General features: G+C 42.4%; 2 protein-coding genes across 3 annotated transcripts in view; one reads left to right on the forward strand and one right to left on the reverse strand.

The window, feature by feature from the left end:
• TRRAP (transformation/transcription domain associated protein) overlaps positions 1-15,248 on the reverse strand; it is a 74,696-nt gene extending 59,448 nt beyond the window's left edge. For both annotated transcript variants that reach the window (XM_072349069.1, XM_072349068.1), the window contains exons 1-19: positions 15,041-15,248; positions 13,972-14,122; positions 13,268-13,317; positions 11,936-12,046; positions 11,285-11,389; positions 10,551-10,634; positions 9,806-9,862; positions 9,238-9,363; positions 8,848-8,925; positions 8,547-8,635; positions 7,556-7,652; positions 7,084-7,222; positions 6,227-6,305; positions 5,502-5,736; positions 4,844-5,171; positions 4,592-4,689; positions 3,697-3,891; positions 2,983-3,174; positions 1,128-1,293 (exon numbers count right to left, since the gene is read on the reverse strand). In XM_072349069.1, coding sequence (XP_072205170.1) covers positions 1,128-1,293; positions 2,983-3,174; positions 3,697-3,891; positions 4,592-4,689; positions 4,844-5,171; positions 5,502-5,736; positions 6,227-6,305; positions 7,084-7,222; positions 7,556-7,652; positions 8,547-8,635; positions 8,848-8,925; positions 9,238-9,363; positions 9,806-9,862; positions 10,551-10,634; positions 11,285-11,389; positions 11,936-12,046; positions 13,268-13,317; positions 13,972-14,071 — 2,329 coding nt within the window. In that variant the 5' untranslated portion in view covers positions 14,072-14,122; positions 15,041-15,248. The remainder of the gene's footprint in view (positions 1-1,127; positions 1,294-2,982; positions 3,175-3,696; positions 3,892-4,591; positions 4,690-4,843; positions 5,172-5,501; positions 5,737-6,226; positions 6,306-7,083; positions 7,223-7,555; positions 7,653-8,546; positions 8,636-8,847; positions 8,926-9,237; positions 9,364-9,805; positions 9,863-10,550; positions 10,635-11,284; positions 11,390-11,935; positions 12,047-13,267; positions 13,318-13,971; positions 14,123-15,040) is intronic.
• A 687-nt stretch (positions 15,249-15,935) lies between these two features.
• On the forward strand, positions 15,936-24,468 carry TMEM130 (transmembrane protein 130). Its single transcript, XM_072349180.1, has 8 exons — positions 15,936-16,092; positions 17,580-17,870; positions 18,263-18,431; positions 19,049-19,218; positions 19,854-19,938; positions 21,963-22,165; positions 23,133-23,245; positions 23,954-24,468. Exons 1-8 carry the CDS (start codon positions 16,011-16,013, stop codon positions 24,128-24,130), a joined length of 1,290 nt encoding a protein of 429 aa, XP_072205281.1. The 5' UTR covers positions 15,936-16,010; the 3' UTR covers positions 24,131-24,468.
• The last annotated feature ends 2,045 nt before the right edge of the window (positions 24,469-26,513 follow it).

Genomic DNA, 26,513 nt, shown 5'->3' on the forward strand with positions numbered 1-26,513 from the left:
GGATAACCTGGCATTGTCAATTATGTCAAGCTTATTTATTTCTAAACAATGTATTTAGACAACATAGAACCATTATAAACATAAGTTCCATCTAAGAACACTATACAGTGAGTGCTTTGTAGATACATGCATATACAACAAGATCTGTGTGTGCACTAAAACTGAATAGCAAATAAATGTCAAGATAAGGTAGCATTTGAATAGAGTGGATGAAAGCAAAAAGACAGCCTGACCCAAACCCAGCTTCATTTCAATTTAAATTTGAAATCTTCTCCAGATGGAGAAGATGGTTGTTTCTAAATCATGTGGGCTCCTGAAAACAAATATTAATATGTAAATATGTTTCTGTCAATGTCCATCCACTGTTCCATACAGGCAAAGGACGTTCTGCAACTCTTCCTCCCCAGGCCCTCCACAGAAGATTTCATATACTCCACAACCTTATCTAAGAGCTCCACAATGACACATATTTTTCATAATGATTTAAATATAATTGAAATATTTGCTAACTACAACAAAAGTTGCCCCTGCTGATGTAGGGAGAAACCACAGATTTTGCCTTCCCAAAGTTGTACTGATTAGCTACTCCTTAGGTTTAAGTAGTTCTCCATATTCCCCTGGTCATGTCCAGAGTCTCTGGAAGATAGTTTTCACAAGCACATAAGCTCATTTAATCAAGCTCATTCACTTTTCTATTTCTTTTTGGAAACTGACACAACTTCCAAGTCCATTTCTCATGCAGCAGCAAGCGCACACAACACACCCACAACTACAGAAGAGCCAGAGCCTCTCTGTAGTGCAGAAGCAGCAATAGCCTGGCAACCTTGCTCCTCTTGCTACCCCCACACCTCAAAACAACAAGCAAACAAAACCCAAGAGCCCCACAACAGACAGCAGAAAGCAAGCAGCAGGAGTTGTGAAGCAGCCAGAACTATGGAGCCTGAAGCAGCTGACAGAAAACAAAAATAAGCCACGTCCAAGTTATTTAATCAACTGCTAAGCTCAAAACCAGCAGCTACGATTGGTTTTGTGTCGTTTTCTCTTTTAAATTACACAACATAACTTTATGAGTACTATGTACATAAAAAGATCAGAAACTGGGAGGGGGAATAAAGGTATTGTTCTACCTTGCAGTAAGTTTGGTAACAGCGGCAAGAATTCTTGATATAACAGATCATGACTGCCTCCTCCAATAGATCTGAACAGAGCTCTGAGCAGCAGGAAATAGTTATAGGGCTCTTTGGCAGTCTGTGCAAGTTCCATAGAGCTGTTCACAATCTTGTGTAAATGTGGCTATAAGGAAATAAAGCTTTAAGATTAATAAAGCATCAATTTTATCATCACTGTAGTGTAAGACTTTACAGGAGACAACTTTTTCAGATCAAAAGCCTTCAGTTTCTCCAAGTAATCTGATATCACCCCAATTTTATACCACTACTGAGGTAATTGTTACTAAAAACACATAGCATTTGTTAATTAATTAAATACTACCTTCACATTAGCCAAACAATCAAGTCTGCTTGCTATTCCAAGCACAAACTGTATTAAAGCAGAAACCCACAAACCTAACACAATGAAACACGTTTGCTCCAGAGCACCTAAGGATGGGTAGCAGAAATGCCAGCAGTGTCATAATGACAATAGAAGATATTTCACTGTATTAGTTTAATTCAGATCCAGTTGCATCATTAGTTCTTATTTTTTTGGTGAATGTAGCAGTACTACTTTAAAAACTAACTTTTACAAAGGAAAGAAGCAGTTCCTGAACCAAAAGAGAAAGGCACAGCGGCCTCATGGAGCAGAGGACTTCAACAGTGCCCAGGAATCATTAACAACAGTTGATAAATGCAAGGAACCTCCCACAGGTACAAACGGTGACATAGTTCTGGATTTTATTCACATCTAAAAGCACTCCACATTGTTACACAAATGCTACAGAGAGCCTTCATCATTCAATTTAATTGTCTACCCAAGGCCCACATCATCAATCCTGCCAAAACACAGATGTATCAGAAGCAGGGAACTGTGAAGGCATTAAATCACATCCCCCAAATGGGACCTCCAGCTTATAAAATCCAAATGACCTTGACTCTGATGGCAAAAGAATTTAACTAAAATTATATGAATATTCCTCACCCTCCTTAGGAACATGGCTTCATATTAATCACCCAAAGAATCAGGAAAAATAGTCATCCCTACTTTGTTCCGCCCTGAAAATACTGAACTAATCCTGCAATAACAAACCATTAAGCAGAGAAGTAATTTTTATATGGCTGCCTCTATCTGGAACTGAATTTATTTTAAGGTAGAGAAAGGGAAAGTGAGATAAATATTGAGAGAAGGAGCAGTGCTCTACCAATGTTTTAAAGTACTTCTGTTATACAGGTAGCTGTTTCTCATAGGTATGAGAAAGCTTTGAGCTCAGAACTCATTATTTCTTAACTTATTAAAATTAATGATTATGTTCAAGATAAAACAAGTTTCTTTGAATAAGTAAGTACTATCCTGTTGACAGAAAAACAGAATTCCTCAATGCAGAATTTACAACATCTCAAAACTGTATTTTTAACTCGGTGTCACCAGACATGATGTGAATTAACCAGATCCACAACCACACAGAAGTGACAGCCTAAGCAAAATCCTTTTGTTAATAAGGCAACAACAAAAAAAGCACAAGATGCATAACTGTCCTGACCAGGAAGTTATGAAGCTATGTGCTAATCCCAATCAGACCACATGCAGGTCGGTCCCAGCCATTCAGATTCAGAATTAGCACATCACTACGGTGTCAGATATTCACAGAAACTGCCTCTTATAATCAAGGCAGTAATGGACTGCTGTTTGAACAATGCTGCTAATAGTGGTTCAAACATGAAAAGACTATCAAATGATACAGAGAATAAAACTAAGCTTCTTCATACTACTGAAGAATACATTAAGAGTGAAATCAGATTACTTTTTTTGAATCTAAATGACCTTTACCTTCAGCATTTGTTCATTTTCAGCAGCAAACAACGAAACGGAGCCAAAGACCAACTTGAACAGCTTGAGATACAGATTGGAAAGTTCCACGTTAGAGCCCATTTCTGGCAGTCGGTCCAGAAGATACTCTACCAAAATCGTTGCAAAGAGGGCAGAGGTAGTAGGATTTGCCAAGAAGGAGTTGGCAACTATCTATAAAAGGAAACCAGAAAGGAATTAATGCAGCTGCAATGAAAAGAACAGGGGATTAATAGGCTACCAATTTAGAAAAAAACAACTACGACCAGTTCCTGCTTCCCCACCCCATCTTCACTGCTGTGCACACAATTCATGTTATCCTCAATGGAAAAGAACCACGCACATAAGACTGATATTTAAACTTCAGATGCACGCTATAGGAACTGTGTTCTGCTAAGCGGAAGATCAGAACACTAACACAACAACCTCACACACAAAACAGGAATCCCACAATGTTTAATGCTTCTCATGAGTAAAAGTACCAGCCTGAGGTACTCATGCTTATATTTCATCACTTAACCTGGAAAGTTTTTCAGAACCCATCTTTGCAGTGTCTGTTCACAGAATGTTTCATGCTAATTTCAATATCATGTGCCTAATAATTCCTCTTCGGCCTTAGATACTATAAGGCATGAGGTATTTTCTACAGGCTGGCTATTATCTATTGGAGAAGAGAAACAACAACAAACATAATACCTGCAGAGCATAGTTTTTTGAGATTCTTTCCACCATATAAGGAACAGTAGTTTGAAAGATCTCTTTAAAAGTTAAAGGGTTCATCATTGTGAATACACCCGCAAAATGCTCCAGAACTTCCTTTTCTTCTTTCATTCTGACTGTCTGGCAGTTGGCTACTCGAACGTACGTCTGTCCATTTCCTGCTATTTGAACCTATGGCAATTGAGGAATAAATAAATAAATATTAACATATATATATATAAAAATATATTTATATCAATCTATCAGCTACAGAACTAGAGCAACTTGTCCTTGCTATTCCTAAAAAAGGATTTGAATAAAACTGATGTTATGCAAGATTCACAAGCAATTCCCATACAGCTAGAAATCACAAAAGCCAACAGTGACAATAAATATCTGAAAATGGAGTGTGAAGATCACAGGCTTCAAAATCATGGAGTCAGGAGTGCAAAAAAAAAACAAAACAGGAGACATCATGCTGAATTTGTAAAGCTACTTCAATAGCTAATAGCTAATTCTATATCACATACATTTACATTTCAGCAGTACCTTGCGTAACTTCAAAAGATAAACATGTGCCAAGTGAATGCTTCAACTGGTAACTAAACTTAAAGAAATCTCTCGGGAGAAGAAATTTAATCCACCACATAAAAGACCAATGTTTTTAGCCTGACCTGCCAGCCTAAACAGACAATAATAACTGTTATGAAAATAATGCGCTTCTTGCAAGCGATAAGTAGTCTGAAATTCAAACAATTTCCCTCTAGAGACAGCCCTGAAATGAAAGGCTTCATGAAAATATACAAGCGCAACCTGTATTTTAGCTGACCTATTAGGAGATCTAACACAGAAACTGCATAAAATAAACATGGTACGAGGTCAGGGTACATACCTGATAAATATCCAGAGCTTGCATTGCATATTTTACCAGTTTTATATAGATTTGAGTCTCTTTAGGTTGCAATTGCTTATTGGGAATGAACTGCGCTTCTGAAAGGAGAAAAAGAAATACAACAGCAGTTACGTATTAAAACTACTAATTGTTTCATTTGTTCTTTTTTGGCTAGAGTATGTAATTGAGTATGTAATAGAGTAATTGTAGAATTAAAAATGTCAAGAGTAACTAAACATTATGCAGCTTTACCACCAGGAGCTTTGCATGACGTTATGCCCCACGTGATTGTCTTCACACCACAGACCAAAGTTTTCACTAAGCTTCGGCAGTCTGTAACCTGAAAAGTCTGTTTATCTTCTTTTTCTTTCTCCCCCTGCTTTTCAAACACAGGTACAGGTGCAGGGGCCACTGGAGTAGCCGGAGCAGGAGATGGAACAGGAACAGGTGCTGCATTTGCTGCTGTTGGCACTCCAGGCAATGCAGCCTCAGCTGCCCCGAGCTCAGACTGTGGTTTGCACTTCTTAAAAATCCCTGAAAGCTGGTATCGTGCAATGGTGTGAAACTTCAGAACAAACACCTGCAGGGACAGGGAAGAAAGGAAACGGAAGAGCAGAGCGGAGAGGGGAGGAAAAAAAAAAGAAAGTTCCCACTTTAGAATTAAAGATTATTCTACATTTTATAACCCTAATCCTTCAATTGAACATACTTAGATCAATAAGACTTACAACCCTATTTCAGGAATGGCTCAAATAACTGCAAACATATTCAAGTGTACCACAAGGTGTTAACACGCTGTTTTGGCATATCCTCATTTCTGAAGGAGGGAGTAAAAGGTGACTGATAATATACTACAAAACATTAATTACGCTATTCAACTTATTATCACAAATTTTAAACACGTCAATACCTCCAACATTCTCATGAGAATATCTCTACCATTCCCATTTTCCTGTTCACTTTTAGACCGGATACAGTCAACCAAATTTAGCAGGAGCTTGCAGGACATTGTCTGGATACTGCTAGGCAACGACTCATCATCAATGTTCTTGGCAAATAACTGGACAGCAAGGGAGAGATCGTTGAGAGGTAAATGCTGACGGACGTGATGCACCAGGTCTGCCAGTGTACTGTATGCAAGGGGCCTGTCAGTATAAACAAGAAACAAAGAAAATACATTGAGGACAATTATAACAGTTGCTAATTGGACTTAATCAATAATCACCACCTGATCTATTTTTAAGATTCTAAATTAAAATTTTCTATTTTCATATGCAAACACATTGCTTTGAGGCATTTTCAATTACACAAAAGAATTACAATCTGTATAACTTCACCAAAGAAGCATTAATCCATTCCACAACACTAATATTAGAACTACTTGGATCTTTATTCACCTGCTGCTGAACATCCCCCACACACAACCTCATCTCCATAACAATTCATATATTTCAAACCACACTGGAAGCTGTACTGGTAAGCTTTTTCACAATTTTTCCTCAATTACTCATGAATTCATGAAAATGAGCCCTATAAAGTCTTAAAACTCTATACAGAAAGTTAAATATTAGCAAACCCTGAAAGAAAGCAGCCATGGCAGGCACTCAGGAAGACATTCCAACCTTTCTGCCATACCTCAGTGTCTCTCGAGCAGTATATCCAGAGCCAATTAATATAGATTCATCAAACAGTTTGTCCATGTATGGAATAAATTCTGTAATTCAAGAAAAAAAACAAAATGAAAGCTAAATATAATGTTTAGCAAAGAAAAACTTAGAATAAGTTTGTTAAGCTTTAAACAACTCCTTGTACATACTGAAACCAAAGACAGAAAGTTTACTCTTGAAACGTGAAAGCTTTCAGTCAAACTCTTATAACTCTACTGGCACTTGCCCCTTGAGTAACTTTACAGAACAGTCAAAGCAACACTATGGATGGATGTAATGAGAACAGCTACAGCTGGAAAAAGTGGTTCCATTAATTTCAACTTCACAGAACTTTTTAGAAGCAACTAATGAGTTACTGCCCATGAAAACGCTGTTTGGTGTGTCATCTATCATGCAAGCACTATCCCAAAACGTAAGAAAGAATACATGGAACTTGGGATTCAAGGAAATAAGAAGAGCTATCAGTAACAAATTCAAACGAAAAAGCAAAGTCAAATAAGCTTTTTTTTCTTTCTAAATATAAAATTCAAAAACACTGAATTGATTAGTTCACTCCACCCAAAGGGCAGATGATGGCAATGACAGGAAGGGTTGAATGATCCCACCTTCAAATAACACAAAGGAAAATGCAGTAATAAGCAAAACCTCAAATAAAGAGAGGCACCCAAAAGAACAGAACTGAAAGCTAAGTTCACCCCTCTTCCCAAAATAACAAGAAGTGTGTAATAGTCCAAACCAAATCATACACAAATGCACCTCCTAGATACAGAGAAATAGCTGAAAGCTTTTCCATGTATAGATACGCTGTAAAAAAGCGATACGTACGGCTCCTCAAGTCTGTTGTTAAAATGTGCTTAGCAGCAATCAGAAGCTCCTTCCGGAGGTGCGCTGTTTCTGCTGGACAATTGGACAGCAGTTGCAACATTCCCTTCACCATTTGCTGAGAATATTTAGCCACTAATTCCTATAAAAAATAATGAAAAAACAAATTATTGTTATACTCTGCTTTAAAACTCTGTTTTTGTATCTCCAATAAAAGATTGAACTAAAATTCAGTGACTTCTATTTAGGAAGTCTGCTTGTGAAAATAAAACACAGCAGCCATTCCATACATGCTTTTATTTCCTGTTCACATCAGAACACTTTTGAAAGGATAACTGAGTACAGCCCTACAGATGGTCAGGTTTGCTACTCAATTGCTCTTCTCTCCAGCAGTCATACAAGTAGCTTTCCCACCTTAGCGTAATGAGAGATCTGTTGCATTTAAGAGTAGTAAGGTAACAAAAATGCAGCCTACCTGATAAATTCTAATGATGTAAGCCAAAAAAGACAACGTTTTAATTTGAGCAGCGATAAAATCAGCATACAGTTCTTTGTTATAAAGTTTATGTTGCCTGAAAACAAAATTGAACAGTGGTTATTCTTCTTCCCCTCTTCAATACCTTTGTCAGAAAATTCATGGCAGTATCAAATTACATTATCTTAAATGGAGGTTCTTATTCCATAAGAAAATTAATTCATTACGGGAGAGCCCACTTAGCCAACGTTTTATGCTTTCAATAGAAACGCACAACTCTGAAGCAAGCATACAATTTTCAACCCCCTGCAGAAAATTAAGCTAATACACTGGCACCAAACAGCTGCCTCTCTTCCCTTAGCTGGGGCCATTTTTCTCCAAGCAATATTCCTTCCCAAAGGCTTGCACGTCTTCCAAGTTCCAAACACTTATGCAGATCATCCGAGCAGACAGGGAAAGACAGAGGTAGAAATCCTGCTGCACTGCACAGCACCAATTGCTGCTCCTTAGAAACATCTCCCTGAAGCAGGTAAAACAGTGCCCAAATCTGCAGGACCACATGGACTCACACAAGCTAGACTTGGAAAAGCAAAACTGTAACAATGGTGGCTTTCTAAAGAGAAACAGCTCCGAAGTCCCAGCTGTGTGGCCTCCATCACATACTATCTGTGGTAACATCGATTTCAGATGGAGTCAGAAACTCCATTTTTTTAAAAATGCCTATCAAATAATAAACTGGGCGGCAGCTCATAACCGTGAATCTTCTCAGTGACACGATGGAAATACTCAAATTTGCCAATTGCTTCAAGTACAAAAGTGTCACTATAGGACAATTTTACATCAAATAATCATTGCTACTTTTGAGATTAAAAGCACTAAGACTAGAAGCAAAACTCACAAGATATAAGAGAAAAATATTTCAAATAACCTTGAATAGCAGGTTAAAAAGTTAATTCCATAGATCATCAAAATAGTGCTGAATTACTTTTACCTGGCTTGAGCAGAAACCTGAATTATAATAGTGTTCATAATCAAGGGCACAAATTCAGCTACCACATTATGAATGTTCAGTTTGTAGAGCTTAAAGAAAAACAAACAAACAGTATAATTAGAGAAACAAGAGAAACACGCAACTCATTCTTACATTCAACATATTTGACAGCTAATGAAAGAAAATGAAAAAAACTTACAAGATTATTATTCCACCATAGTTTAATCTAAAAATTGGTTACATTTTGTCATCAGAAGTTACACCAGAAGAGTTTAGGTGCAAAATATAACACTATACTAACCTGATACATAAGAACAACAATAATGGGTAGCTCAGCCAAGACCTTCAGGGATAAAGATCCTCTGGGTATTATAGAATGCTGAAAAGAGAATACACGTTTTGTGAACAGTTTGTTGATTTTTAAAAGCACTTGAAATGCATTTTTAAAGAAACTGCATTCCTTTCATTCATAAAGAAATGTTACAAAACACTGAAGGGGCACAGTGCCACTTGGTATCACATTAAATAAAGAATCCTGTCATTACAGTTGTATAGCAAATACATGACAAGTTCCAATCATCTTCTACAAATATAGGTTGATACACAAAACAAACAAAAAGAGCCTACAGCATTCATTCGCCCTCACGATTTGTGTATATCACAATACCCAAATCTCAGTTAGAAAACTTACTGTTCTTGTTTCACTGTCTTCTCTCTCTGGGTTCACCTTCACTACAATTGTTGTAATCATGCCAACCATCTCAGGAGGAGGAACGGTGTTCTCAGGAATCACCTGAGGATTCTCAAAATACCGACCCTACAAGTAGAGAAAGAGCAGAACAAAAATATAACAATGCTAGTTACAGTCAAAAGGCAATTCTTCCACATAATTTTTCCCCACAACTCATTGTAGATATTCTTTTCTCCTCTGCACAGGGCCTTCACACTATAGAAGGTACCGCGACTCCATGTCCCATAACTCTTCATTCCCACTACAGCAGAAAGCAAAAAACAAAAACACTGAAGTAGACACTCAGCTGTGTATGACAGGAAGAACAGGCACCGGCCTTCAGGTTTGATTTCTAAATCAAAGTCTAAATTTCTCTATTTAATGGAGTATTTCTGTTAGATATTTTTCTTAAAACTATACCACTAACTGAACCACAAGGTGTAAAACCAATGACTCACTTAGAGGCAAAATTAAGACAGTTTCAGTTTCCCGACTATTGCAAGGGTGATTTTGGAAACAAAAAACTCACCACGACTTTAGGAAGTTCCTTGTAAATCTGCTTCACAAAGTCCAAAAAATGATGAATCTAGGAAAGAAAAAGGTGCTTCACCACACAAAAACTTCCAATTTTGCAGTGTCTGTATTAGCAGCACAACTACACACAACCTTCAGCCACCACTAGAGTTCACTTTTCATGACATCTAAAAGGGATACTGAAGTGTTCTCCAAGTTTATTCTGTTCCACTAACATTAACTTGAATTGACTTGGAAAGAGTCTAATTTAACTATAACCTCAACATTTTCTCAATATGGTATAAATAGGAATAATGACTATAAAACAATTAAGTTTTCCAAGGAAAAAAATCCAGGAAAGAAAGCGAAAGAAGAAAAACACAAACTTTCATGCAAACTCCTTGAGACGTAGGGGTGACACAAGTGTGGAAGGAGACAGAGGGGAAAAAAAGAGACAATAATATTCCTGTTTCCAGGATTTTTCTTTCACAAACCAAAAAGGCAACAATTCTCTCTTCCTTTGGAGATGTTTAATCCTTTTTGGAGATCCTCTCATTTTAACCTAGTACCCACAAACTAAACACTCTGACAGTTTGTTTTGTTGTTTTTTTCCCCTCCCTGTAGTGCTGGGCTTTCTGACATATGGTTACTAGAGGTCAACAAACAAAAAATGACAGCAGAAATAATAAAAACCAAACCATACAATTCTGAAAAGAGCATGGGAGTAAACTCCATGCTACATAATAAAACTGAGCACTTACTTCTTGAGTGATTGCTGGTCTGAACTGTTTGTGCAATTCGATTATTATTCTTAAGCAGATCAGTACATTTTCTTCATTCTCTGTCTGATTAAAAAGAACAGAATTTTCAGCAAATCTACCATTGCACTGTTCAATTTCAAAACCCAGTGAAAGTACAGTTATCTCAGCATTCCATTACTGCAGATCTGCATGAGCAAGATGCCTTCCATTTGGTCTAACTCTATGTTGTAACCTCTAGGGAAGGCTGAAAGTGAATTCAATTCATCCTTTCTGGACCAAACACCCATACACATCTGACCACACACCCCACACACAGAAACACGAGGGGGCCATATGCACATCAAGAACTCTCCAAATATAACATGTTATTTTTGGTAGGCTTCAAGTAATAATGTTTTCAATGCCAAGTAAACAGCAGAACTACGTCTCCAGAATAAAGCATTTGTGTCTATATAAACTAAGCAAAAAAATGCTTCCAAGTGTAATATTGCCTAAAGTAAGCGATAAAGAACAGCTCCCTGACAAATTAAAAACCAAGTAAGGGAGTAAAAAGCATGAAAAAAATCCTACAGACAGTAAGTAATTACACTGATAAAGACTAAGCAGAATGCTGCTCTACTCTTGCTCCAGAAGCAATTCTGAAGAAAAACTCTCTGCAAATCTGAAACAGTTTTAAAAGAAAATACACACACACACACACACACACACACACACCCATAGGCAAAGATAAGTACCTCTAGAAATCTAAACATCACAGACAGGATATTCTTGGTATGAAGACGAAGGTGTTCATTTGTTGGTATTCTGTGAATTATCTCAAGCACTAATTTCCGGAGTTGCTGTTTAAATTAATAAATAAGTAAATAAGTAAATCGCTCCTGGGGTTTTTTAGAAGAGCACAAAAACAACAGTTAGTTGACACGTGTTTTCAACTTCCATACTTCAGTGTGTTGACAATAAAAAAGCCATTTCTCTTTGCACAGACACACACTTAGATACAAACACAAAATGTTTCCAATTTTAAACATGTGAATAAGCCAAATGTAACAATCCCTGATGAAAACAAGATCCTTAAACAAGTCAGGTAAACCTTCAACAATGTAGATTCTCAACCATTGCCTTTTGTTACAATGTGTAACACCTTATCAGTGAGAAAACCAAGTCCAATGCATCTAGTTTCTCCCTCACTGCTCTTAGAAGCACGATTGCAAAGTTTAAAAGCAACATATTCAGAAACTGGACTTTCTCAGCTTCACTCCAAACAACAGACCTATTTTCAAGAACAAAGTACGGAAGTCGGTTCACAGTGCTGACCAAGTGCATCACTGAACAAGCAGCCTGCTGCGCACACTGCAGAAGGCAAAGAGATGCTCTGCACAGCTTACCTGAGCTGGCTTCTCCTGCAGAAACTGAACTTCTCCGTCCTGCAGGAAGGTGAGGAACCTCGGGATGATGTGTTCCAGGAATGTAGAGTACTGAGGGGATGATGTCACGTTCTAATCAAAAAGGAAACAAAGCCATGAAGACACGTTAACACACTACCACAGATTGCATCAAGTTACATTCAAAGCTTCTAGAAAATATTTTCAGTGATTTTTTTTAACAGACACAGTATTTTGACATATTACAGAGTCAGCATCTTTGAAACAAACACACACCAAACCCCATGAGGATATCTTCAGATAGTCACTTATTGTAAGAGTAAGTTCTGCTCAGCCTGTGCACGCACTACTGCAGGACGGTCACAGGGATCTTAGTCCCTTATATACACTAGGCAAGGATTAAGCCTTTTAACTTTTTAAATGTAAATAATACAGCTGTAATAGCTCTAATTGCATTTCACTGCATTAACCTAAAAAAAACCACTTTGCTGGACAGGAGATTCCACTGATAGCTCATCAACAACTGAAATCTGCACAGCACTGCACTTCCAGCACCTTGAATAAAGCCTATTTAAGAACATCTGATGACATCAAAGAGCACTAGAGTGGGTATTTTTGTGCCCACACCACAGACTATGCAAGATCACTTCAAACAAAGCAGATTTGGACAAAAGCTATTACAGCAACAGCAGTTTTTTCTTATTTCTTTCTTTATCACAACACAACTAAAAGCAAAACACAGAGAGAATTACAGCTATTCTAAGATCTTATTTATTTCACAAAAGAACAAGTTCTCCATAATTTCCGAACAGACACATACTAACCAGGCATTCAATGACAGTACCATGTGACCAACATACGCTTGGTTTAACTTGTTTCTCAACTTTATTTCTGCTTCTCATCTAAACCTGATTTATCACTGAGCAAGAGATGTCACCGGAGTCATCTACACTCCTGATGCCAGACTGCATCTGACAGCTCTCCTTACTTCCATCCTGTGGAATTATTCAGAAGCAGCAGAGGGCCTTTCGCTTCATAAGAACAAAATACATACTCAAAATAAATAAAACAGTGCTTAAAATACAGTGTGTGATGTCACCTTTATTTAAATGCTTATTGAATACTGACTACAGAATAAAAGAGCTCTCAAGCTCAAAGATGAACTCTTCTAACATCTGGGTAGTTGCTAAATGCAGCAGCAACATAAGTGATTTACAGTAGAAATCACAACTCACAACATACACAATCTTTTAACTGCATGATATCAGATGTCAAACTGACAGACACGAAGCACCAGAAGCACTGTCATCCTGAACAGCTCTTTTTATTAATTACCTCAAAATTCTCACTGACTTCTTGCATCATTTTCAGTTTGGTTTCATCAGCTGAAAAGGGAGATCCAAACGAAAAACAAATGAATACAAAGCTAAATCATGAAAGCAAGTTACCAGGCTGACTGATGAAAGAAGCAATCAGATCTTATCAGTTTAGCTGTCACCGCCAAGTTATAAGGCACACAATTCTCACAAACATCCCTGTCATACAACCACACACACACACAAACACACACACACACCTTGCTCTCTCTTTGGCTCAAGGAAACATTATTCATCACTTTGCTTCTTCAAAAATCAATATTTCAGCAAAATTCAGCACACGTTTGTCAACTTTCTGAACAATATTCATAAGTTGGTGAAACAAACCACAAGTAAACATGATTCTATGATTCTATTAGCAATCTGTTCTGATAGAACAAGGAGAAATGTTTTCAGACTAGAAGATGGGAAGTCTAGATCAAATATAAGGAAAATGTTTTTTACAATGAGGACAGTGAGGCAGTGGCACAAGGTGCACAGAGCGGTGGCCATGCCCTGTCCCTGCAGACATCCAAGCTCAGAGGATAGATCTGAGCACTGATGGAGCAGTGGATGCCCCTGCTCAGTGCAGAGGAGTTAGACTAGATGAGCTTTAAGGGTCCCCTCCAATTCAAAAGTGATCCTGTGACTCAGCTTACAATGTAAAAGAAAACTGTATCTTACGTGTATTGACATCTGTAAGAGCAGCCACAAACTGAAGGTACTTTTTCATAAGGGTGGTTTGGTCCACCACTGTGGGCCCTTGTGCTGAAACAAATGCCATCTTGGAGGAGGGAGGATCAGCCTTCACTACATAAAATCAAGATCGGCACGCCTACAAAATATACGTATGTGTGTTAGTTTACATATATGTTTAATCGCCATCATCATATTACCTAAACCCACTCATCTGACATACTGAAGAGAACACATCTCACTCCTAGAGTAACAGGGGGAACTCTGCAGGCCCAAGTGAACAATGTCTGGTGTGTGCAGCACCCAGGAGCACAGGTGCATACTTACAAACAGCCGAGGCAGCCCAGCTCTTCCCATCTGCCCTCTTTTTGGGAGCACCGCACCCAGGCCTGGGGCCACAGCTCAGGAGGGATGCGGAGCTGTTGGTGTGGGCACAGAGATGCTCAGAGGGCCGGAGCACCTCTCTGCAGCGATAGGCTGAGGGAGCCAGGGGTGTGCAGCCAGGAGAAGAGAAGGCTGCAGGGAGAGCCAAGAGCAGCCTTTCAGTACTTAAAGGGAGCACGTAAACAGGAGGGAAACTGACATTTTGCAAGGGTAGGTAGTGACAGGATAAGGGGAAATAGTTTTAAACTAAAAGAAGAGAGATCCAGATTAAATGCTGGGGAAACTTTTCTCTAAGGGACTGGTGAGGTGCTGGCAATGCTGTGCAGAGCTATGCTGCCCCATCCCTGGAGGTGCCAAGGGCACGCATGGGCAGCTGGAGCTGCTGCCTGATTTGGGTGATCTCTGAGATCCCCCCAACGCAACCATTCCGGGCTCCCAACATCCATGTCAGCATCTTCTGCGTCCCCTCCGTATTGGTGGGCTCAAAGCCGCCCCAACGCCGCGCCCTCCGACCCGCCGCATCCCGCCCCGGCAGCCGCCCCCAGCCGTGCCGCCGCCGCGAGCGGCCCTTCCCGCCTGCAGAGACACCCGCGTTACACGCCGCTCGATCCTCAGCCTCCCGCTCCAGCCCCGCCGCCCCGGGCCGGGCCCGCCGCGACTCACGGCCGCTTACCTCCACCGCCCGGAGCTCCCCGCTGCCGCGCGGCCATCACGCCGCCCCCATCCCCGCCGAGCCGCCCTGCCGACACGGGCACAGAATGAACGGCCGCGCCGGCGCTCCCCACGGCCCCGAGGCCTCCGAGCGCGGTGCGGCCGGAGCGCGGCCCTTCCTCCTTCCGTTCCGCCCCGCGGGCGGCTTCACTCCGGGCCCCGCCGCCCGCCGCTTCGCCCCGGCCCGCCCCGCCGCCGGTCCCGGCCCGCCGCCCCGCGCCGCTCACCCCGCGGCCCCCCCGGCTCCCTCCTTTGTTGCTGCCGGAGCCCGGCGGCGGCGCAAGGGCGCAACGGAAGCGCCCGAGCTCAGTTCCGGCCGCCTCCTCCCGCCGCCCGCCTCGCGGGCACCCCCGGGCGGAGCGCCGCGCAGCGATCGCAGCGCCGCCACAGCGCGAGGGGCCGCCCGGAATGGCGCCGTCCCGGGCTGTGCGGCCCCGCCGGGCCACGGCCTCCTCAGGGAGCGTCCGCCACGGCGCTGCGGGAGCCGAGGGCCGCGCCGAGCTGTGCGGGACGCGCCGCCAGGTGCGGGGAATGAACGGCTGCGGGGCGCGGCTGGACGGAGCCCGTCGGACCAACCCGTGGGCTCTGCCCGGGGGCTCCTTCAGCGCACGCTGCGCTCAGGGCTTGAGGTGCAGGAGAGCGGCGTGCCCACACCGCGCAGAAATGGCCTTTGGTCAGACGGAGCCCTGCAGGGCGCGGAGCTGCAGGACTGACAACCTCAGGATCCATCAGCCCCGGGCTGTTTACGTCCAGGCTTTACCCGCCTGTGGCCTCGCCGCAGCCGCGGGCAGCGCAGCCCCGCGGGACCTTCCCCCTGGGGCTGGTTGGGCGCTGCCGAGGGGGAGCGGCCCCGGGGGCGGACGGACGGAGCGCCGCAGTACGGCTGGGCGGCCTTGAGGGCATCGCCCGGCGCGGAGCGGTGAGCGCCCGTCATGCTGCGGCTGAGCTGCGTGCTGCTGCCCGGCGTGATGCTGCTGCTGCTGCTGCTGCTCGGCCGCGCCGCCACCGCGCCGGGTAACGGGGGGAAGGGACTGCGCTCCCGGGGGATGGAGAGGCGCTCGGAGCTCGGGCTGCGGGGACAGCGGGGTGGGATGGGGTGTCACCTCGGGGAGCTGGGACAGCCCGGGGCTGATGGTTGCCCGCAGCTGGGAAGCGTTTCTGCTTCGCGCGGCGCTCGAACAGCCTCCGAGTCCCGCTTTGGCCTCGCGCTGCGCGGGTCGAAGGGCTGGAAGGGACCGCGGAGCGCTGCTGTGTCCGTGGGGGAGGCACTGATCTGCGGCGCCGCGCTCGGCGGCCCTGGCTGGGCAGAGCCCGGCGATAGCCGCCAAGGAGAGCAGCGATAGATAACCGCGAGGCGGCTGGGTTTTTTCCCCAAGTTTCGCTGAGAAGAAGCTGAGGACGGCCTGAGCCTTCCAGAGAGCTGGAACTTCTCAGCGCTTGGTTTTATTAAATCACGGTTTCCTCTGTGAAGCCTGAACAAACCTGAAGCCTGTGAACCTGTGAAGCCTGAACAAGCCTGAAGCGGAACAAACTCGGAGCTGTTCCTGTAAAAGGCCAGCTGAGGAGTTCTAGTTTGGTCTGTTCTGTACACATTGTTTTCCACCATTCGTTTGCATCCAGATTTGCTCAGCACCTGCAACCCAGGGAACAGCATGAGGACACTAGCATGGATGCTTTGGGCTCCTCTCCCATCCCAGCCAGAGGGCTGCAGGAAAGGCAGTGCCGGGGTTAGCTGGCCCCTCTGCTCCCTCCTGTCCCTGTGAGCGATCTGTTAGCTGCTGGAAGAGTGAGGAACCCCGCAGCTGCCCCACATTCTGCCTAGTATTGCCCATATGCTCTCCCATGAGAGAACAGCTGGGCAGAGAGCTGTTCAGGGTAGCAAACTACCAGATCCCAGCTCTGTCTCACTTCAGAGCTTGCAGTGTATGTCACGTTTTGTTTTGATTTAGCAGATCATTTCATCATAAAATAGCCTAGGTTGGAAAGTACCTTATAGCCCATGCAGTCCCAACACCTGGCCATGGACTGGCTGCTCCCCAGCAGCTCAGGCTGCCCAGGTTCCCATTCATGGCCTCAGACACCTCCAAGGAAGGGCAGCCCGTGCCACAGCCTCACCATCTGCTCAGTAAATTTCATTTGCATTCATTTCCAGGCCCTTTTCAATCCCATCCGCTGGCAGAACAAGGGGCACTAAATGAGGCATAGGGAGTTGCACACAAACATGAGGAAAAACATCTTTTCTTTGATCCTGACGGAGCACTGGAACAGGCTGCCCAGGCGGGCTGTGGGGTCTGATAACAGATTATAGAGAAGAAACAGCCGTACTGATGTTTTACACCCAGTCAGGTGTGCACACAATGGTTTCTGTTCTGGGTTTTTTCATGGCAAAAAGGTGGTAGTTTTCAGTTAGTGCTGTGAGTCACATGACCACAGCTGGCTGGGTATTGTGCACTTATTTACAACAGGATTTCTCTTTTCTGTCCTGCTTCTGGAATCCACAGAGGAGTATGGGCTGGAAATCACCAACAACGGTCCCATCACAACAGGAGCTCAAGCTACTGTTCGCGCCACTCTGAGGGTGAAGAACAACAGCGCTGTATCAAACTCGTATCACTTCAACTGGATTTATGCTCCTCTGATCCTGATAGCGAAATCCGAGCAGCGGTTTGACTCCGTAATTAATGTGACTGGTGAATTTCCTGGGACTTTTCCCGTGTCTGTCTGGGTGACTCACAGAAACTGCTGGTTATGTCGGCCGGTTGCTAGGAATGTCACCATGCTTCAGATCACAGGTAAAGCAGAATTGCTGCTGCCTTTCCTTGCATCAGAAAATGAAAGCCAGGTGTAAATATGGCTTCTGCCACCAGAGTTTGATCTGTGTAGGCCTTCATTGCAGGTGGTTTCAGCCAGCATTGTCCCAGCTGTGCTGTGCTGTTGTCTACCTATCTCAGTTGGTCCAGGATTTTTTCTCTCAGTCCTATTAGAAGCTTTATCTCGTCCAGTTGTATAACCTTCCATAAGCCAAGTATTCTCATCACTGAGTAATAGATACAAAATACACCTCAGTGTTTGGACTGGGGTACAGAAGGACCTATGCTGTATATTTTAGTCATGTATTGGTACACACAGCATTCTATGGAAGTGATAAATGCTGTCGTTCTTTGTCTACCTTAATTTTCTGCAGAATTTGTCACAGGGAATCTTACCATTGCACAGATAGAAGACAGCAGGTTTAGCAAGCACGGTTCTAGCTCTTCTGTGGGTGCTGTGACACGGATTTCTTTCTGTCTTCATGATCCAAGTGATTACTTCAAGTCAGCTTCATTTGTCTACAACTGGGATTTTGGTGATGGGTAGGTGTGGTTACTTTGTTCTCTTTAATGAATATTCAATGTGCTTCTCATTCAGCTGCTCATCTAGAGAGAAATCCTGATTAACGCATGGGATGGTGCACATGCCTTTGCCCACTGGTACGACCCTGCAGCAGGGAGGATGAACAATGTCCAGCCATTTGTCTTCTGCTGGGTACAAATTTATGTCCAGCACAAACAAGCATACACAAATAGAAAAATAAGGTTTTGGTTTTGAATACTACATCTTCCTTTCTTTTAAAAGAAAATATTTTTCCTTTGGTTTGCTATAGTCTACTGTTATAATGATAGTTTTCATCTCTTATTGTCTATTCCTATCCCATTTTGTAAAGTCCCTTAGCACTATCCTTGATTTCATTTATTAAAAATGCATAAATACAGTGTGAGTCTGATATTGACTACAGCTTTATTGGTTTTACACCAGCAAAGTGCAACAGACATTAATCCTTATTGATGAGGACATAAAGGTGAATTAGAATCGTGGCTGACTACCAGTGGCTATAAAGACAATACATTAAACCTTAGTCCTTTTTCAGCATTAAATCAGAAATAAGCAAGTACTTGATAAAAAGCAGTTTTGATTTTCATGTTGCACACAGAGTTTATCGGATTACCAAGGAGCCCTTTGTCTACTGTAACTACTCCACCATGGGGAATCGCACAGTGCATCTCAAAGTCGTAGCAGAATGGGAGCAAATTGGAAGCATCATACACGAAACAGAAACTGTGCAGAAAACTGGTGATTTTACCACTGCTCTGGAGCTGCTGGGTAATTATAAAACATTTTGCATGCCCGAAATAGAATGTTATAGGTATGTAGCAATACAATCTAGACAGTAGGTTTTTAAGGTGGTAAAACAACGTGGGCACTGATTAAAGTGGGTGAATTGCTCAGTATTTTTCAGTGAAGAGTTTGCGTTCCAAAATGGACTTTGTACCGTTCTGGTGCACAAAAAATCTAGAATCTTCTGTTTCTGTTTCATTCATTAGAAGTTTCACTGTCTTTTGTAACAGCCTCAAATATACTCAAAGCTTCAAATAATTTGTTTCTCATACTTATGGAGGATCTGTTTGCTTAATTTATGGTGAATAACCTTAAAAAAATACATTGTTAAAACGAGTGTTATGAAAGTTCCATTGATTTGATCAGTTATAGACAAACACACATAATAATACGCTTCAGTGATTATAGAAGTAACTGATTATATTCTGAAAAGAAATCACAAAGCGTTCAGGAAACTTATAACAACTCTACTGGTAGGTTTCTTTTTGGGGTGTGAGGGAGCTGTTGTTTGTATGAGCAAAGCAGCTAACACCTACGTGGTCTAAGAGATGAAATATGTACTGGGAAACCAGTGAGTTTCAGGTTGTGTTCATGTGATATGCTTGCTTTCTTCCTCTCAGATGCTGTTAAAAGCATTAACGTAGTGGGCTCCAGAGAGACTCACATAATGGAAAACTTGAGTCTATCACTTCATATCAATGGCACGTAAGTAGCAAACACTACTGCTTTCCTCAAAACACTTTGTCTAAGCTTTTTTCTGCTCCATTTCCTTAAAAGTCACTTGCACCCCACAGAACTGTTTGTTGAAGTTTTCTTTGAGGAGAACAGTGTTGAACATTTCTTTTTCTTGACTTAAAAGACCATGAACTGTAAGAGTCTGACAGAGCCCACATCTGTACACAAAGTAGGATGTTAAGATGTTTGTTTCCTCAACAAATCCTCATATAGACAGCGAAGGTTATCTTTATCTCTTTGTAAATGGAATATTACAGGAGAACTTGCCAGAGAAAGATAGCAGAAACAATGATGTTTTAAAACTCTCTTTTGAATTTTTATCCTTGACCAATTTCCTACTAATTAAATTAAACTGTATTCAGAATGCTGTTGAATAGTAGCAGCCCTTGACTGGCACATGGGATTAGTGAGTTTCTGAAAGCAGTTTGACAAAGTAAAGGTTGCCATAAGATGAATAAGAGAGGGGCACCACACAGTGAGAGAAGGGCATTTTACTTTGTTTTGTTTTGTTTTTAAAGTCATTATTGCAAGGAAAAGCCCAGAGAAAAATGAAGCTGTTGAAGAGAGATGAGTCAAGGAAAGAGGGGAAAAGGGAAATGTCACTGTGCAGTGTGATGAGCTGGGAGAAGTCCAACTTTGGTAACTAATCATTTACCGTTGTAGGAATGTAGGAGACTCAGGAGCACCTTGATCTGAGCACAAGCTCTCTCAATTACAGTATTTAGAACATGTGAGAGTTTCCCATATAGCAGAAGCATTTTAACTAACGTTTGAAGCACTCAGGAAAGTGCTTTCACCGTAAAATCTCCATGATCACAAAGAAATTTACCCCTCAGAAAAGTAACTCTTCTGTGCTCTGCAAACAGGGAGCGGATTTGCCTAATGGCTCATTTCCAGAAACAAACCAAAAACTGCTGGTAGGGAGAAGCGCCCAGTGCAGTCATGTACCAAAGACATGAGTGGTACAGATACACAGGGCAGCACAGTTTGCATTCAGCAATGGGACTGCACTTTGACAGACTGGAAATTGCAGATGGCGTGCAAGTAAATGTGAACGGTTTAAAAAACATTTAAAAAACATTACAGACTACCAGGCTCAACTCTTAAGATGGCCAATAAATGCTTGCCAGACCTATCCAATAGCAGCAGGGCTGGGTCTGCTGTGACAACAGTTTGTGACAAAACCAACAACAAAGGCTTGAGAGATGTGTTATGAAACACATAAGCATGCTGCTTTCTTACCAGAGACTACCCTGAGCAGATAAGAACAAAATACCAGTAAGACAGTGTAAAGAAAAGCTCTGTCATAAGACTCAAAGTCCATAGTGTGTATGGGGAGTCCAAGCAGAATCAGTTGGAGCAAGGATCTGACAGTGTAAGTAAACAGCATCAGCTAGATGCAGTGAGAATGCACACAGACATGTGGATTGCTCCTAGAGAGCCTGACAGCAACTAAAAAGCTTTTTGTTATTGTAAAGGAATACTGAGATCCTTGCAAGTCATTTAACTACCCTGTTAGTCCATTGTGCAGAGGTCACTTACATTCTTTTCTTCCTTTTGTTGGTTTTTTTTTGGTTAAATCAGAAGTCTCGGGTGTACTTCAGTAGCACAGACAGTGATCTCCACTGTGAAAAGAACAAGGAAAACCAACCTATACTCCCCTAAAAGAGTTGAGAAAGGATTGCTTTTATCTCTGTTAGAGCAGGACATAGGCTTGCTATGCACAATGGCCTGCCTATGACCCACACAGGTATTTAGCTTTCAGTTGAAAGGATTGCTAAAAAGCATCAGAAAGATCTTTTTTTTTTCAATGGACAAACACTATGAACTGAGCAAGTGTGCTGTTAATTACTTCTCTAATTGTAGTTAGGTTAACCTTATTATTTTCTAAGTTCTTATACAGTTTTATCCCAGTGATTTATCACCTCCTAGCTGAACATTTTGGAGCTTTTAATGCGTTGTTGTGGTTTGTTTCTTTTTAAATTTCATTTCAGCCCACCACTAGCATTATGCTGGCTTATAAAGTCTGAGTGCATCCCACTAGAAGGCGAAAAGTGCCATCTGGTGGTGATCACCGGTTCCTGCTACAACCTCAGCCATACCTTCAGTGATGCCGGGCAGTACTGCCTCAGCGTCCGAGTGCAGAACGGCATGACAATGCTGCAGACCTACCATGAAATAAAAGTATGGCCAACAGGTGAGCTGCAGGGCACAGATTCCCGATTGTCCGAGAATCTGACAGCAGTCTCAAGCATGTTGTGGGTATTATGCATTAATTCGCAGCTCATGGGGTTTCTGGAAGCATATAGAGAAAGGAAAGCCTTTACTGTGCCTACTATAATTGCTCTGAGCTTTTTGTATCATGCTGAACCCATAGTCTCAAGAGTGTCTTGAAGCTAATGTGTTCCCCAGGAAGACTTAAATTACATATTTTTCAGTTTAAATAGTCTCCCTCTCTTGTAGTTAGAGAGGATAAGTGCAAAAACATCAGTGTCTATAGCACTCCCTTAATTAAGCAGCCTGAATTCTTCTTAGTATTTTTTAAGGGTACTTTTCTCTACATCTCCATTTCGTTGTATATTTCTGTTCCCCCAGCTAGCAATCCCTGCAGACCACCCCCTGCCTGCTGCCCTCATGGGGCTCTGATTCATCTGAGAAAAGGGTCAGGTAGCCAAATGAAGAGGACCTGGCCAGGAGTCAGCTAGATTGTGGTAACAGAACAGTTATAGAACTTCCCACGTGGGCCAGCACTTCTGTACATGCAGGTCTGCTCACTGCAGGAGGCAGTAGTGTACACTCAGGGCATAGAGGTAGAATCCTCTTTGCTGGAGGCTACTAGCTGTTGTGAAGAAGGTTCTGATCAAGATTCCTCCCTACCCACTGAGGTCATGACAGAGGTACAGACACCCTTGGAAGTTAGGGCTAACATGTAACTCACAGGGGCTTTTTTTAGCCCATTTAAGCTGACCCTTTCAATCCTGTATTCCTACTTTTGTGATTTCAGAAAGATCTGAAGTAATCTGGGCTGAGAAATCTGTTCCCTGATACATACACATCCTTTGTTGTAAAAATGTGAAAAGTTCTCCTAAAACATCTTTTTCTTCTGTTACATCTTCTCAGTGTATTGTATCACTCCTGGAATGTCCCCCTGTGCTCTTTCCCAGGGATCCAGCCAGCCTTCTTTGTCCTGCTGTGCATCGCCCTGGTTTCAGTGACGGTAGGACTGGTGCTGTACACGACCTTTCGAAGTAGCACACAACAGAAAGACCTTGTGGAGGTATTACTTTGAGCTGGGACAGTAATTAGATAGCTTTCAGCTATGTCTCTTCTTTCATCCTCAGGCAAATAGAGCAGGAGGGAGCACTTCTCTAGTATCTGTTTGAGCTGTCAAAGAGTTTAAGCAACAGGCATGCTTCTGGCTTGTGGAGAAATAAAAGTGCAATTCAAGTTCCCAGAGCTAGCATGGCTAGTTAGTTAGAATTCCTAAACATGTGCTTGAATCGAAGTATGCCTTCCAGAGGTTGTGCCTAGAATGTTACATGGAAGAAAGCAGAGGGATGGTGAGAAGGGATATGAAACAGTAAAAAAGGATGGTTATGTTAGCTAAAGTGACACTAACTTGTCAACCAAGCTTAGTATGTGACCCTCATCTCTGCTGGTGCCCTGCAATCTCCTTTCTGTAGCTTCTTACACTTTTGTATTTATAACAGTCATGATATCCCAAATCAAAGATAGCTTTCTTGGCCCTTTGGAAAGTACCTAATACATGTAACATCATGCCATAATACGTATGAATGGACCTCTAGGGGGGCTGCTGCAATCCATGTGTCCAGCTGGTATGAATCAATCACCAACTCTGAATAGATTTCTGATAGAAACTGGTTGAGGACCAGGTGCCATTTCTAACCCAGAGTATTCTTGCTGCTATTCACTTGAACTGGTATGACTGGAATTGAAAACACTCTCATTAATGTTCCTTTTCCAGGTAGCTGACTTTGACTTTTCTCCGCTGTCCGATAAAAGCCTGTCTTCTCATTCAGAGTCAGGCTGTGGCCAAGTATGTTGCAGATCATGTTTTCTTCGATCATCTCAAGAAGCTGCCAGGGAGAGTCATGAATTTCTACTTTCATTTTACAAGCCAGTCAAAATGTACACGGTGTGAAGAACACAGCTGCACTTTGGTTACACTAACTCCAACTTTAACTTTCTCACACGTGATGAGTTACAAGCCCAGTGCTGCACGGTTTCTTTTTGCCAATGCTATGAGGTAAACCACTTCGCCAAGTCCAGCACTTGAGTGTTTCATTATGTAATCTGTAAAAGAAGGAGCCTGAAACACAGCAAAATTTTGTATTTTAAATGATATGGATGTATACATTTACAGCTGTGAAAGCAGCATTTTATTCGTATGAAAGATTGTTTTATGCAGTTTGCTAAACTCACTACCTCTTGTAACTTCTCTTTGCCTCCTGCTATGTGTTTCAAAAAAAGAAAATGCTTAAAACAAACATACTTCTCTTTCTTTCTTATGCTGTAAAAATACTACTGGAAATGCGAGTCACCTATAAGGGAACCAACTTGTCCTGCTTGGGAAAGGCTTTAGCCTTCAGTGCTTCCAGTGAACCAGATTATGTAATTATGTTGTCTTTTTTCCTCCACCTTTGTTAAGTTAATTAAGAGATGGTTTGAGACTGCAGTAGCTGGTGACCAGCTCATGGAGAGGTAGTGCTACTCACAGGAGTCTGGTGGGGAGGCAGCACCCACTGTGGAAGACTCTACACCTCCAGCAGTCTGAGATCACTTCAGTCAGCATAAGTTGCATTTTTTCCATAACATTCCTTCTCCTTTTCCTTCTTATGTTACCACCCAGCTGGTCACCAAAACTCCTGTGTCAAAACAGCAGTAACTTGCAGCTCAAAGTGCTCAGCAAAACACACTCAGTTCATAGTCAATGTTCAAGGCTGTATAAACCCTTTGCACATTGCAGACTGTCTTCTGTGATCAGCTTCCTGCTCAGCCACATTTTTCTTCCTGCTGTGAAGCACCCTGGAGGTTTTTGCCCTGAACAGTCTTTGGGCCCATTTCTTTTCTTAAATACAGTGCTGCCATTTTTACCACCTCTGACTTGGACTTGGGGTTTTCGCCTGTCACAATTTATCCAATGCACTGAATGAGAGGTACTTGCCTGACTGGGAGGGATTTACCATCAGGCTTCACAGTTCTTATTTCACACATCCAACTTCCACATTTCCTTTGGGTAGCCCGGCATCTCAGTTCCTCTGTGAATGGAATTACATAACCTCAGAGGGGCTTTGTTAATTGATAGACGCAAAATGGATTAGGATCATCTAAAGTAACAACTGATCCACTAAATCCAAGTTTTTGTCTAAAAGTCCTCCAGGGCCGAACAGATTTTGGCTTTGGTTTTATAAAGAGAAGCTATGTTTGTAAAGTAAGTGAGCCTGCTGGTTAGGAGCAGTGGCCTTTGTCTTCCTTCTCCGTGCCCCAGTATCAAATTCTTATTTCCAGTCATATTCAGTCACTGTTTAAAATGTGCCTCTCCTTAGACTAGCAAAGAAGCTATTGTTCTCAGCAGCCTTGGTTTTATTGCTTATTCCTGAGATACCAGCAACCTGAGCTGCTGCCAAAGGTTCACAACTTGTTCCGGGATGTCAGGGTGTTCTATAGATGCCTACACAGTCCTTGGGCACTGGAAATGCAAACCAATGTGAAAAACACAAGTCAGAGTGACAGCAGCCCTGCACAGACTGCACTGTGGTCTCTGGAGACAGAAGTTCAGCCTGGCCTTATTTTTTTTAAGAAGTCTGTGGTAGAAGTGTGACCATTTCTGGGATAACATACCTGAAAACAACTCCTTGACATGCTAATGAGTATGTGAAGTAAGTCTTCCCCATGCTACACTCCTAGGAAAGGCAGTAATTACAAGAGAGCAATGACTATCGGTTGTAGATACCTCAAGGAGAGATAATTTTGGACAGAGAATGAGGATACCCAGGGAGCAAGACACACATTCTGCCCTAACTTCCATTAATACCTAATTTATTCCAAGGGCCTCATGTGGTGTTAAGTCACACGTGTCACTTCTTTGGTTGGGGTCTCTGTGCTCTCCCCCAGCACATCTGACCTATTACCCCTGGCACCAAGCCTGACTAAGGTGGATATCACCCACGGACCAGAAAAAAATGAGGGGCATGGACTTAGTGATGTGACCGATAAAATATGGGCCTAGGGAAATTCCCAGGTCTATGCTGACCAAAACAGAGCAAACATCCTTCCAAAGAACGTTGATTCCTCCTCCACTGCTCGAATGGCTGAAGGACAGCAACAGAGTGAAGGGATTCAGGAGGGCGGGAAAGATGGAGGGCTGCAGCACGACAGGTCAAGGCTGTCATGAAGTAGAAGGTGTTATTCAAGAGCAGGAGGAAAAGAATAGAGGTCAGAAAGATGGACATCTCTTGCAAAAAGAGTGGAGAAAGTGCACTTCAAAGGGCATGTCAAGAAGGAAATTAACCAAGAAAATTTAA

This window comes from Excalfactoria chinensis, chromosome 14 (assembly GCF_039878825.1).
Source record: "Excalfactoria chinensis isolate bCotChi1 chromosome 14, bCotChi1.hap2, whole genome shotgun sequence".
NCBI lineage: Eukaryota > Metazoa > Chordata > Aves > Galliformes > Phasianidae > Excalfactoria > Excalfactoria chinensis.

Bases quoted from the DNA above. Each gene is read 5' to 3' on its own strand.
- TMEM130 (XM_072349180.1), top strand. From the start codon at position 16,011: ATGCTGCGGCTGAGCTGCGTGCTGCTGCCCGGCGTGATGCTGCTGCTG. The intron at 18,432-19,048 runs GTAGGTGTGGTT...TGTTGCACACAG, and splicing joins AACTGGGATTTTGGTGATGG to AGTTTATCGGATTACCAAGG. The intron at 19,939-21,962 runs GTAAGTAGCAAA...ATTTCATTTCAG, and splicing joins TCACTTCATATCAATGGCAC to CCCACCACTAGCATTATGCT.